At 40.8% G+C, this 13,236-nt stretch overlaps 1 protein-coding gene across 2 annotated transcripts in view; it reads right to left on the bottom strand.

Annotated features, from left to right (window-relative positions):
* Window positions 1-1,133: 1,133 nt before the first annotated feature.
* ZFHX4 (zinc finger homeobox 4) overlaps window positions 1,134-13,236 on the bottom strand; it is a 140,688-nt gene continuing 128,585 nt past the window's right edge. For both annotated transcript variants that reach the window (XM_075270394.1, XM_075270396.1), the window contains exons 6-10: window positions 10,609-10,748; window positions 10,310-10,510; window positions 9,139-9,256; window positions 3,304-8,634; window positions 1,134-3,097 (exon numbers count right to left, since the gene is read on the bottom strand). In XM_075270394.1, the coding sequence (XP_075126495.1) occupies window positions 1,629-3,097; window positions 3,304-8,634; window positions 9,139-9,256; window positions 10,310-10,510; window positions 10,609-10,748 (7,259 nt within the window). In that variant the 3' untranslated portion in view covers window positions 1,134-1,628. The remainder of the gene's footprint in view (window positions 3,098-3,303; window positions 8,635-9,138; window positions 9,257-10,309; window positions 10,511-10,608; window positions 10,749-13,236) is intronic.

A 13,236-nucleotide genomic window follows, 5' to 3' on the forward strand; every position in this document is an offset into this window, starting at 1 on the left:
GCAAAACAAAAAAAAAATCATAAAAAAAAAAGGTTAACACAGTAGCAGCAAATCTTGATAAGGATAATACTTTGTAATGCATATATGACAAACAAACAAAACAGTTAAAAAAAAGAAAGTAGTAACAGAACCGCAAACATAAGTGCCCAGATTATTAACCAATGGGATGCTGAAAAGATGTGCCATATATGGCGTTGTAATATATGGCAGGCCCTTGCAGCACCTAACAGGTTAACGGAAGTACATCATCAGCGCCTAACCACCCACTCCTATCGTAGTGTATAGGCCTCTAACTAAAGTTCGGGCTACCAAAACAATTTTAGTCCCCTTTTTTTTAATTATTATTATTATTTTTTAAAGCAGCTTCTTTGCTTTCAATAGAAGCAAATATACCTTTTCATATTTTTTTTTCATTTTTTAAATTTTTTATTTTCTCCATTCTTGTACTTAGGCATTTTTTCTTTCTTTTTTTTTCAAGTATATAGTACTACTTTATTTACGCACCAATTGTTAAATAGGTCTTTGGGTTGTTAGGAGGCGAAACTTCTAACAAATGCAGACCAAACGAGTTGCTGCACTACACACAACAATGCAAAAACGAAGGACAACTGAAAAAAAAATGAAAAAAAAATGAAAGGAAAAAAAATATTTGAATTCATTTCACATGGTCTACAAAATGATAAGTGCACTAGTCCAGACAAAAGCAAGTACCTTGACGTTAAAGCGTTGGATTCACAAATGAAAAATGTTACGTAACCCTCAAAGTCGATATCAAAACTAGAATTATTACCTCTTTCAGAACAAAAAAAAAAGGGGTGAGATCAGAGGTAAAAGTAAAAAGGTAGAATTGGCACAGAATATTAGTATATTCTACAAGAAATGGGGGTGATATGGTTATAAATATAGCTTGTGGCATATACAAACTGCAATACACAGGGCATATACATCTTTCCGCCTACCGAAATCCCATCTATGGTAAAACTGTACTATCCTGCTGGGTAAAGCTCACATGAATTCTGCCTGCTGCTCAGCAAGGGTTAGAATAAAGTCTATTAATACACTAAACACACCTAAAAATGTGTAAATGTGTCCTAATAAAGATTGACGTTTCGGGAGAGAGGGGGGGAGGGGCGGGGGGGGGGGGGGGAGTCACAGTTTTACCAGGCTTTTGCTGCTTTTTTTTTTTCTTTTTTTTTTTAAACAAATGAGAAATGTTATGTTCTGACCTGAGAATTTAAAGCTACTGAATCACACCTACCTAAACTAAGAGAATTTCTCTTTGAAAATTCTGGATCATCCCCCCATACAGTACATGCTAGCATTTTGGAATTCAATCCAGCTGAGGTGCAATTTGCTTTTGGAGAGTTTTTGGCTTGAAACAAGTTCCCAAAGAACTTGGAGGATTTTTTTTTCCTTTATCCATACTTTAAGCATATATTACAAGCGCATTCAACCATCTGCAACAGTTCTGTCCATACTATACCGTCCTATATTGCCAGCATATCAATATGGGAAAACAATCCTGAGTCAATCATTTGGTACTGTATTTTTTTTTTGGGTTAGAGAAGCTTTGGAACTGCAATTAAAAAGTCTTATTTTTTTATAAGCAAGGGATCCTGTCTTCACTCCTACACACTGAACATATCCACTCTGATGCTATTGAAATTACCATCTAGGCCAGAAGCAGGCTTAGCTTTGACTTCCAGAGGGTTATCTAAGTCTTCCAGCTTCTGGCTCAGCTCACTGTCAGACTCGTCTGAACAACTTTCTGTGGGTAGTGAGGTTTGAACCCCTGAGGTGCTGCACAAACTTGAGGTAACCGTTGAAGGCAAGGAGAGGGAGGGAGAAGAAGAAGGGGAAGAAGCAGCTTTCCTGGCGGACGCTTGAAAAAGAATATTAGGCCAGGACTTCATGGAGAAGCGAGAAAGATGAGGATAGGTGTTATTAGAAGAAGCTGCAGACTGCGAGGTAGATGTGGTGTTAGGACTAGGGGAGCAGACTGAGTGAGGTAATAATCTAACATGCTCTTTGGCATTTCTCATTGCTTGTTTGATTGTTTTCTCTTTGTGCAAGCTTGACTGGAGGTGTTGGCTAAGAGCTTCACTTCCACTGATAGCCACGTCACAGGAAAGACACTGATGTTTGTTGACTGAAACTCGAAGCACTGTTTCTTGTGGGTCAAACAAGGCCTGACCGAAGTAACAGAAGGACTTTTGATGGTTTACTGCTGCCTCTTCATCAGTAAACATCATCTGGCACTTTCTGCATATAAACTCATGCTTGACAAATGGAACAATGACATTGTCTGATAAGTCTGCATTTTTTGGATGCGTCTGGGGTTCTTCTTTTGTGCTTTCCGTGGCAGGACATTTGTCTTCCTTCTTTTCGGACTCTTCGTTGGCTTTTGGCTGCTGTTCGCTTTCTACGTTTGGCGTGTTCACGCGCGGCGGTTTTTGTTCTTGCGGCTGCTGCTGCTGTTTTTGTTGTTTTTGTAAAGAATCCTGGAGGTTTTGCTGATACTGTTGGTACTGTTGTAACAGTGCACCAGGAGATAATCCAGCAATGGCCTGAGGCACTGCCGGACCGTACGGGAAGAGGCTCTCCATCCCACAAATCGGAGGGAGATACCCACCTTGCACTGTTCCATGGAGCTGGGGTGTAAAGTAGGAAGCAAAGCCAGGAATAAAATATGGCAAGAACTGCCCGCCTAAAAATGAAGCTGGATCATTCGAAACAGCATTTTGAAGTGCTTGCAGCTGAGCAGGGTCCACGGCCGATTCTCCAGCTTTGCCCAACATGGAAAGAGCAGATGAGATTTTTTCCTCTTTTTTATGATGTTTAACTTCAGATTTAGGAGTTTCTAATTCTTCTTCTTTTACTTTTTTGAGTTTGTGTCGCTTGTTTTTATCCAAATCTTTGTTTTGTTCTGTCTGCTGTCCTGACAAAGAGGATGATGGGGATGGTTGTGGTGGAGTAGGATGAGGTGGAGGAGGAGTCTGCAGCAAAGGTTTGGTGGGAGCACTGCTAAGAGACAGGGCAGGAGATGGAGTAGCTGAATTAGGGAACCCAAGCATGCCTGCACCAGGAGATGTCAGAGCTGAAATCAAGAGAAAAAAACTGCGGTTAATCTTTTTGCAAAAATCCTATCATCTTTAATGGCTGAAAAATTATTCTATGAAGCATTTCATATTTCACTTGAATACTTTAACAAATAGAAATATACGTCCACAAATAATTACTGTTAGGGGCAAAAACTCAGAAGAATACATTTATAGGAGATCTAGATTTGTAATATACACTCACCATTTGAACTCTGTGTAAACCCAGGCAATGGAGATGGGCTGTTCATCCCAGGAAGAAGAACTGGAGGAAGGCCATGTAGCCCTTGGTAAGATGTTGGCAGATTGAGACCATGAAGAGGACTGCTCTCCATTATACTCGACTGCTGAACAGATAAACCCAAAACATCTGTGGCCTTTTTGATTCGATCCAGTTCTTGCTGTGCCATCAGTTGCCGTACAGTTGTAGGAGCCAAGTAATCCTTTTCACGGTCAAGCTGGCTTCCTACAGTTTCTCTCACCTTGTTAATATGTTGCTTTGAAAATATATGATCTCGAATGGATAGTCGTGCTGAATATTTCACCCCACAAAGAGAACACTCTAGTTTTGTCCCATCTGGCCCAGTTTGGTTAATCATGAATGGCTTCCCTATGTTGATTTTGAATTTCTTCTCTTTTGCTCGTGCATTTTGAAACCAAACTTGAACAACACGCTTGGGAAGACCAATCTCATTGCCCAAGATTTCACATTCTTGCATTGTTGGAGTCCGATAATCACAAAAGCAAGCTTTAAGAACCTTAAGTTGAACATTACTCATTTGAGTTCTAAATCTTTTATGACCTGGTCGATCATTATTTTTGGTTTTAAAAGGATTACTACCAAATGAATTTGGTGAGCTGGGATCTGCTATGCTTGATGTTTCACTACGGTCAGCATTGTCCTCAAATTCATCAGTCATATATATGCTTTGGTCAAGATCGCTTTCTCTGTCCATATTATTGTGTGAAGTATTTGATAAAGAAAAGAAAAAACTCTCATCACAGCTATGGGAGTCCGCTATGGGAGTAGTTCCGGTTTTTGGCAAACTGTCATGCATTTTTTGCTCTTTGGAAGTTTTTACATCTTTAGTACTACCAGTGGTGCTTTCCCCATCATTGTTTCCCTCGTCTCCTGTAGTAGCATCACTAATTGCTGTGTTAATTGATGATGTTTCATCAAAATCATTTTTGCTTTGATCAAATCTTTCAGCAGGGGGAGCATTCAAGTTTTCTATGTCCTCACTGCATTCCGCCCTAAAAGATGACGGGCTTAAAAGATTCTTCGGTGACAACTCGTTTTTGCTAACAGGCGTAGAAACAGTGGAGGGCAAATCATTTTCACTTAGTTGATCATTCTTTGGATGTGGAGGGTAATCAAAATACATATATTTGTGTGGGCTTTCGCCACCATCATCCATTGCATTCAAAGGACTTGGCGGCAAACTATAACCAGCTTGCTTTCCCTCATTCCAGTGCCGAGATCTGATATGACTTTCTAAGGCTGACTTTGCTTTGAACAGTGCACGGCAAAAGGGACACCTTTTATGGGACTGGGCAGGTCCTACGGCCCGAAATTGACCTTTTCTTTCCCTGGCTCTTGTATTTTGGAACCAGACTTGTACAACTCTTTTTTTCAGGCCCACTTCTCTTGCAATGTGGTCAAGCATCTTTCTAGTTGGGTTGGAGTCTAGTAAATACTTCTCATACAGTATTTCTAGTTGCTCAGGAGTAATTGTAGTTCTTAATCGCTTATCCCGATGTTGGTCCTCACCACTGTTGCCCCCCTCCTTTTCACTGCAGATATTATCATCTTTGTCTTCTAGCTTTCTTTTTAAAGATGCAGAAACCGAAGAGGCTCCATGTGGTCCACCAGGTTGTGGTGGCATGTGTGGCATGGAACCTCCAAGTAATTGTCCTGCCATAAGTGGGTTGTTCGGGTCAAAAATCATATATGGCATGTCGATTGGCCTTTCTAAAAATTGCGAATGGAGAAACTGGTTTTGGGCAGCTAAAAAGTGCATGTGTTGGTGCTCCTGCCACAACTCTAGTGTTGGAAAAGCAACTGTGCACTGATCACATTGGTATTGTAGCAACTGAGGAGGTAGGCTGTTCTGCAGGGAAGTCAAAGATATCGGTAATGGACTTGAAGGAACAGGAGTGGTTTGAGATGCTGATGAAGGTCTTGCTATTTGTGGTCTTTGCTGTGTAATAGTTACTGAAGGCTGTGACTCTGATGATGTTGAACTAGATTGTGTTAATTTCGAGGCTAATGAGCTAGCAATAGCATCAATTTGCTTTGGTTTCTCTGGCTGTACATCAGGTTTTGGTGAAGTTTTACCAAACTCTGGTCTGGGTGAAGGAATTAGCGGGGTGCTTGAGCCAGATCCAGAGCTTGCTGTGGTTACAGTTGAAGCTTTAGATGTTTCAGCTTGACTAGTAGAATAGTATGTCTTTGGCATTATTTGATCTGTAGCATCCAAAGAATCTTCCGTTTGACTTTCATCCTGCACATCATCATCTTCATCTTTGTAACAAAGCTTTTTCTGATGAGTAATTAAGTCAAATATTCTTGGGAACACAACGTTGCATTTCTTACACTGATACTGCATGTTGCTAGTACGAATGTAACGCTCATTAGTTAGTTCTCTCTTTTCACTGTCTTTAGCTTCAGCTTGATTTTCATAACTTTTTCGTGCCTTCTGACGGGCATTTTGGAACCAAACAACAATAACACGCGTGGCTAGGTTGAGGACTGTAGAAAGTTGTTCAATCTCATCATCCTTTGGGTATGCATTAGTGTCAAAAAAGTCCTGTAAGACTCTGAGTTGGTAGTCGGTAAACCTGGTCCTTGATGACCTTTTGCTGAAAGAGTCTGACCTGTGAACATCTAGGGAAGGTAGTTGTGGCTCAATTCGTATGTCATCAAGAACTGTTATGGGGGGGTTATTGAAATTGTATGGTGAATCTTTGTTTCTTTGACGCTCCTTAAATAAAGTATTACGGAACCAGTGTTTAATAACCTTCAAGGAAAGCCCTGATTTATCTGCCATCTCTTGTATTTGATCCTCATTTGGAGAATTGTTGATGTCAAAGTAGGCACGTAGTATTTTGAGTTGGTCATCTGTAATTCTTGTTCGTGGGCGTTTGAACTGGGAATGACGCAGGAAATTTGGATCCAAACCCAACTGTTGTTGACACATTTGTGTAAGATCTGCTGACAAAGCATCCATAGGTGAAAGTTGTAGTGCAAGTTGTGGTGGTAAAGCTGGATGCTGGACTGATTGCATCATAATTGGAGGAAAGAGTGGAAGGTCTAAGGACACTGGAAGCTGAACTTGAGGTGGTGCTGGAGGTGGTGGGGGAGGTGGAGGTGGTGGTGGCGGAGGTGGAGGAGGAGGTGTTGGAGGAGGGGCTTGCAACGGAGTTGGTGTTGAACTTGGAATTTTCACTGGCATTGTTGGAGTAAGGGCTGGTGGAGGAGGTACAGGTGGTGCAGATGGAGGAGGCGGTGGGGGAGGCGGTGGTGGTGGTGGAGTTTCTGGAGAAGATGGTGCAATTGGATAAAGTTTATCATATGCTTCTCTGTATTGGCGGGCAAACTTTTCTAACTCCCCATAAGGAAAAAACTGTCCATGAACATGTTCTTGGTGACTCTTTAAGATCAAAATATTGGAAAATAACTTACTACATTCCCCACACTCTAATTTCTCATGATTCTCATTATCCCCAAGTTTATGTTTCTTCTGCACTTTCTGCCTGTTTTCATTGTATTGAATTATCAACTCAAATCCAAAGTTTTCAAGCAGAGCTTTTGCTGCATTTCCCCTTGCACCAGAAGCTATACGAGGCGGTAGAATGCTAGAATCTGATGGCTTCTGCTTCTTATTATCTTTATCTTTGGGAGTGTCATTTTCATTTGAAACTTCTTGCTTTGGTTTCTCCTTTTTGTCATGCCCATCTTCAGAATCTTTGTAACATAATGAATCTTTAGTTAGTTGACTTTCCATATTTGCCATGTTGCTTTGTTCCTGCTTGAGTATCCTGTTGGTATGATGCTGTTTCTGTGACTGATGCTGTGACTGTATTTGATATTGCTGGGCTTGCTGTTGCGCTTGCTGCTGTAGCAGTTGCAGCTGATTCTGCCCAACTTGATGTTGTGTTTGAATTTGCAGCTTTAAATCTTCAAGAAGTGATCCGGCCATACCAGGCATCCCGAATGCAGCAGAGGCAGGTAGTCCCAAATCAGGATTTAGGCTAAATTCTGTGCCAGGTATGTAAAAAGGAAAAAGAAACTGGGGTTGTTGGAATTGAACTAGAGCTTCAGGAGTCATGGGAAAGTGAGGAAGAAATGCTGGGTTTAAGAACTGTGGTTGAAAGAATGCAGCTTGTTGTTGCAATTCATGCTGCAGTTGCATCTGAAGCTGTGCTGGTGACTGGGGTGGGTGATGTGACGGTTGGGTGGGAATAACCTCAGGAGCTTGCTTTTTGTTGGTTTCTTTGGCATCTGGGTGGGTTTCTTTGCAGTTAACAGCTGGCAAACTCATAGAATCTAGCATCCCTTGGTTTGGGCTGCTAACATTCCCTGGTATATTACTCCCACTGGTATTGTTACTATTAGGTTCTAGCTTGGCAGCCCTTGCCTTAGTTTGGTGAAGGACAGATCTCATATGGATTTCCAATGTAGAACTTTGGCTGTAGGCAACATTACAAATGCTGCACTTGAATGGTTTATTGTCAGTGCTGTTGTTGGTCTCTTGAGGAACTGGACTTGATGCTTCTTGTAAAACTTTTTTAAGCTTATGCAAATGAGACACTGAATTATAATGGACCAAAAGAATGTTCTTTTGTGTGAAGGATTCTTTACATACTGTACACTTATATGGTCGTGATGGATCTAAAAATTTTTCCATAGTAAAATTTGGCCCTTTTCTAAAAGGCAAAGTCCGCTTTGGTTCAGAGCCCAAGTCATCTGGAATGGAGCTACTGTCACTCCCAACTGGGCTAGCTTTCCCCTCATGGTCCATTTCATAGTCTCGCTCACTTTCCTGCTCTAGGGAGTGTTCATCTGGGGCTAGACTTTCATTTTCAGGCCAGAGCTCCCCATTCACAGGTAAATTTGCACACAGCTGCTGAATTTCAGTCTCATTGAGCTCAGGGTGGCCCGTTTCCAAATGTTTTTTTAAAGCCAGGAATGTACGGAAGCTGCGTTGGCAAAGACTGCACATGGTAGCAGCCCTAATAGCGTGATACTGGGAATGTATCTGAAGCTTCTGCATAGTCTTAAAAGCCAAACTACAATGGGTACAACGGTATTTATACACATGTCGGTCAGAAACCGAGAGCTGCTGCCTTTTTTGCTGATCGCTCAGTTGCTCCGCTAGTAAGTCACCCGGCTTTGCATCCTTGCTGATGTTTTTGTTCCACTCTGCGGTATCTAATGATTCTTTGGACAGATTTTGCTCCTCTGTTTTAATTTCAATTCCAGCTTTTATATCATCTCCACCTTGGATGTTCTTTTCTTCTGTCGGACTGTCACCTAATTCAGGCAGAGAGAGAGAAAAAAAAGAGAGAATAAAATTAGCGCTAATGTATTTGTTCTCATTTGTATGTGCATAAAAGTTTTATGTGTACGAGTGTTGGAAGATTTCTTTTTCATGTGATCAGCAACAAAGAACAAGCATGTAATACAATAAAATTAAGAGGCAGAATCTGCTGTACAAGCTCTTATGAGCTGTGTTGTGTTAGCCATTAGAATACGGAAAAATGATACCACCGGTGTCGTTAGAAGACGTCTGGAGACCAAAGGTCTGCAAAAATAATTTATCTTTCTGCTCTCCATAGTATTACTAAAGAATTTAATATTTTATCTTAGTCTAGATTCTGTTTTATTAAAATGTAAATATGTTCTGCTTCACTTGCATATTTTATATACATAAAACCAGAAGAAATGAGTTTTTGAAGTTGTCCAAAAAAAATACACTATGACACAATTGCATGCCGATAGCGATTTTGGCTGGACGGTATATCGTTACGTACTGACCTGTTGACTTTCCCGAAAACTCCGAGGTGGCAGATGCTTGTGTCTCAGATTCTGACTTCTCAGATGAAGCTGGTGGCAACAGCATACTGTTTGGCATCACGACCTCTGGCACAGAAATCTAAGAAAAAAAAACAAAAAACCATAAGCAAAAAGTTTTGGTTGCAGAAATGCAAATCATTCTGGGTTATTTATTGCAACAATTCCCTAACCACCTATCCACAGAATAGAGAGAAATTTCTCAATCCTAGGAGCCACCAATTATTAGAATCCTGAGACGTATACAGCAAAGAGGAGTTAAAAAGAGCGGGGTCGAGTGTGGGCTCTGCTCAATTCTTTGGGACTGCCAGAAGCTATCTCCATCAGCCCCAAAGAGTAAAAGTAGAGGAGCCAGATACATGCTGAGCCGCTGCTACACTCAATATCCCCCTCACTGCAGTCATACAGTGAGACAAACACAGCGGCCTTGGGATATCCAATATCTTCACTTTGTTTTATTATACAAGTATGCATAAATATCAGTTTTCCATAGAAAAGAACTTTCCTTTATCAGATGAGTAAGGCCGTGTTCACACTAGCTCTGTTTTTGTTCCTTAATGTTTTGTTGTATTTGAGAACAAAAGTAGAGTAGTTTGCAGAACTAGTCCTGCTGTCGACTGCCCCGTAATCTTGATGGAAACTAAATATACCATATTATAAGTCAATAGGTTCTGGATTTCAGGATTTGTTAAAACAATTCTATTGTGCTTGTCATGGATCTATTGAGAACAAAAGCCATCATGGTAGTGCGAACAGAGCCTGAAGTCCCCATACACTTAAAAGAAAGGTCTACCAAATCTACCAGTTACATCAGGCCTGGATAACTGTCTAATGTGTATGGAGATCCTCCTCACTCTACCCTGAAAGATAACATTTGGGGAAAGAAGGGTCGGCCATGTTGACTCTTATCAAGCTTTGCTTTCTCGAATGATAAGCAGCTGCCAGAGGTGCCTGGTAGGAGGTTCCCCTCGTCTCCCCACCGGAGAGTTGGCCAGTCTGAGCATGCATGTGTAAGGGAAGGGCAGGAGGAATAGTTGTTGGCATGAATCCAGTGGAGGTATATGAGCAGCTTTATAGCTATCATTATCATAGTACATTCTGTAAGTATAATAGAAAAACCTAAAAAGTTACGTACGGTCATGAGTAGCTTTTCCACGCAATCTGGAGACACGCTGTGCAAATGGGTCAGATGCAACTGTAGATGCATCTTGTTGCTGAGAACATCTTGGCAAAGGGGACAGGATATCACAGGTTGTACTGAATGCTGGGAGAGGATGTGCATCTGGATACGATTAGGGTCCTTGCTGCTGTAGTTGCAGTATGGACATTGGTAGCACTGAGAAAATAAAACATAAATTAAAAAAATTGAAGAACACAGTTGAAAATAATGCTTTCTTATATTAAAAAAATTCCTTTTTTTGACCAAATCTCTACCTGTTCATGACAAATGCTATTTTCATCTGCAGTTCTCGTTTTCTTAACAGTACCATCCTCTTCCTTACTTTGCGTTAGTTGCCGCTTTGCTGCTGTAGAATGCAAGACATGCTCCTTGTCAGGAGTTTGCGTCCTGGAACCTACAACATATCATAAAATATAATGCGTTAAACATGTAGCTTAAACGAACTCAAGTGTTTTAGCCAATACATTGCTTTATTTGGTAGGTACTGCTCATTGTGCCAGCTTTTGTCTTAAGAACAGCTTGGTGTCTAAGGTTACAAACCACCTCTGCTATGTAGCAGCAGTGGCCAGGTTGGTAAGGCCACATTTATTCTCTTGATATCATGATTGATATCTAATGCTGTCTTCTGGCAGTTCTACATGTGCATTTAGTTGCTAGAACATTTGACAATGATGTTGGTTGAAAAAGTCTTACAAGCAACACACCGCTGGCCTCACCTGTCCACCATAAAGACTAAACCTACCCACCAGCTTGTCCTTGAAATCAGGAAGTGAAGGAGAGAGAACACAAAAGGGAAGGTGAAACCCTGAGATGGGAAACCCCATTAAACGAAACTATATGTCCATATACACATAAGGTTTATTGCATCATTACCTATAAGACTGGCGTAAGCCTCTTAGATAAAAATAATGGCAGTTCCATGTTATCCAATACAGCAGCGCATTGGATTACTTCTGTAGGTCAGTGTATAGATGTGAGAAGTTGAAAAAACATAAAATATTTGCAGTTTTGTTTATGTGGATATATCGTGGAATTTTAGCTTGTTGCCTGGGATGTACTGGAAGTCGCTTTTTATGTCTAGTAACGTTAGTAGACTCAATAAACAGGTTTAACAATGTACTCCTCTCCTCTGTTTGGATAACCCTAGGTTGCCTTGAAAGATTAATCAATAACAGCATTTCAGCAGGAATTTCTAGATTCCCTCAAAAAAAAAAAAAAAAAAAGCTTCCCCTCAGCATTTCCTCATCTGCTATTTTAATTCTTTTCCCGTCAAATGTTGCAAAACAATAAAGTTTTGTTGTTTTTGTAAAGCCCCACAAAGCCGCCTCAATTGGGGGAGAGAAATCTCCTCTTAATAACGACGCACTTACCTATGTCGAGAAATAAAATTTTATCTCCATCTCTCTTTTGGCATTGAATACTATCAGTCTGCGGGGCTGTAAACGCTTGCATTGTGATTATCTGATCTCTTAAGACTGCAAACATTTTATTGTGCTATTTTGCAGCTTGACTATAGTTAATTTCAATATTATCATCTAAACAGTGAGTTTAATGGGATCCCGCAGCCTGCAGTATAATGTGGCTACAACTTGCATACATCAAAGAGAAGGTCGCAATTCTAATTTTCCTGTCCATCAGAAAATTCTTTCCAGCGTCAATTTGCCAGATAATCTCTTCTGCTAGGCTGGATATTACAAGAGCATTGGATAGGCATGTCACATACATCTTACGACAAATACAGAACCTCATTTACCAGCCATTCCAATCTCATCACAGAGCAGCATCATCTGACCTTTTTTTCTTCTGTTTATTATGAGTATTTCTAATTTTAACTTTCAATTTTCACCATCTTCCAGTCAATTTGCAACTAAATTATTTCCAGGATGAGGACACTATCGCTGGACAACTGGGTGCAAATGCATCTTGAAATGTACTGTTGCTAAGCCATTGATTGCTATCAGCCCCTACATAAATATATAGGCCATTGGTAATCTGATTCTGCATGAAGATACAACTTGATTTGCTTCTTTCCGCGCAAGAGGCAACTAAATGGACAAGATGCTCTCGATCGTACAAGAACCTATTTCTAATGTGTTAATGTGCTAGCGAAGGTAAAGGGCAAGGGCATTTGTGGGGCTGTTTCTGGGAAAATGACAAAGAAGAAAGCGGCTTGTATGCGGGGGGGCCACAACACATGACATTTTTTATTCCATGCAAAAATAATGAAGTAGAGGTCATCAATTGGAGATCGACAGGGTTTTGACACCTGGCAGGGTCCTGACACATGGGTCTCCAGCTGAAGAGACTGCAACGTTCGGAAGAGCGCTACAGCATCTTCATACAAAACGCAGCATATCTCCGTACACTGCACAATGGCTATGCTTGGCTTTAAAGCGCAGAACCATTCACTAGAATGGGACTGAGCTGCAAACAGGCCATGTGACTGGTCAAAGTTATGTTTGATTATGCGGCATTAAAGAGTTTATCTGCAGGATCCCGGATATCGGACCTCTACTGCATCGCTAGAGGACGCAAACCTGTTTTATCGTTGCAATTGAGAAAGGGCTCGGCCCGAAACGCGTTGTGATTTCAAACAATACATTTGGAGAAATATCGCTTTTTGGGATTATCAGTTTCGCCCAATCCCCCCTCACCATCGTGGACGTCTGTCTCTTTAGTCTATTACCTATTGGACCCCTACTGATCTGTAATGATGACCTATACTAAGGACAATAATAATAATAATAATAATAATAATAAATACATCTGGATAACCTCTTAACCCTTCATTTGCTGAGTGTTATAAGATTCAGGATTCATTTACATAGAAGGATAATGTAAACCGCACACCTAGGACTTGAAGGAGCTATTATTGGAGACCA

This window comes from Leptodactylus fuscus, chromosome 4 (genome assembly GCF_031893055.1).
Source record: "Leptodactylus fuscus isolate aLepFus1 chromosome 4, aLepFus1.hap2, whole genome shotgun sequence".
NCBI classification, from domain to species: domain Eukaryota; kingdom Metazoa; phylum Chordata; class Amphibia; order Anura; family Leptodactylidae; genus Leptodactylus; species Leptodactylus fuscus.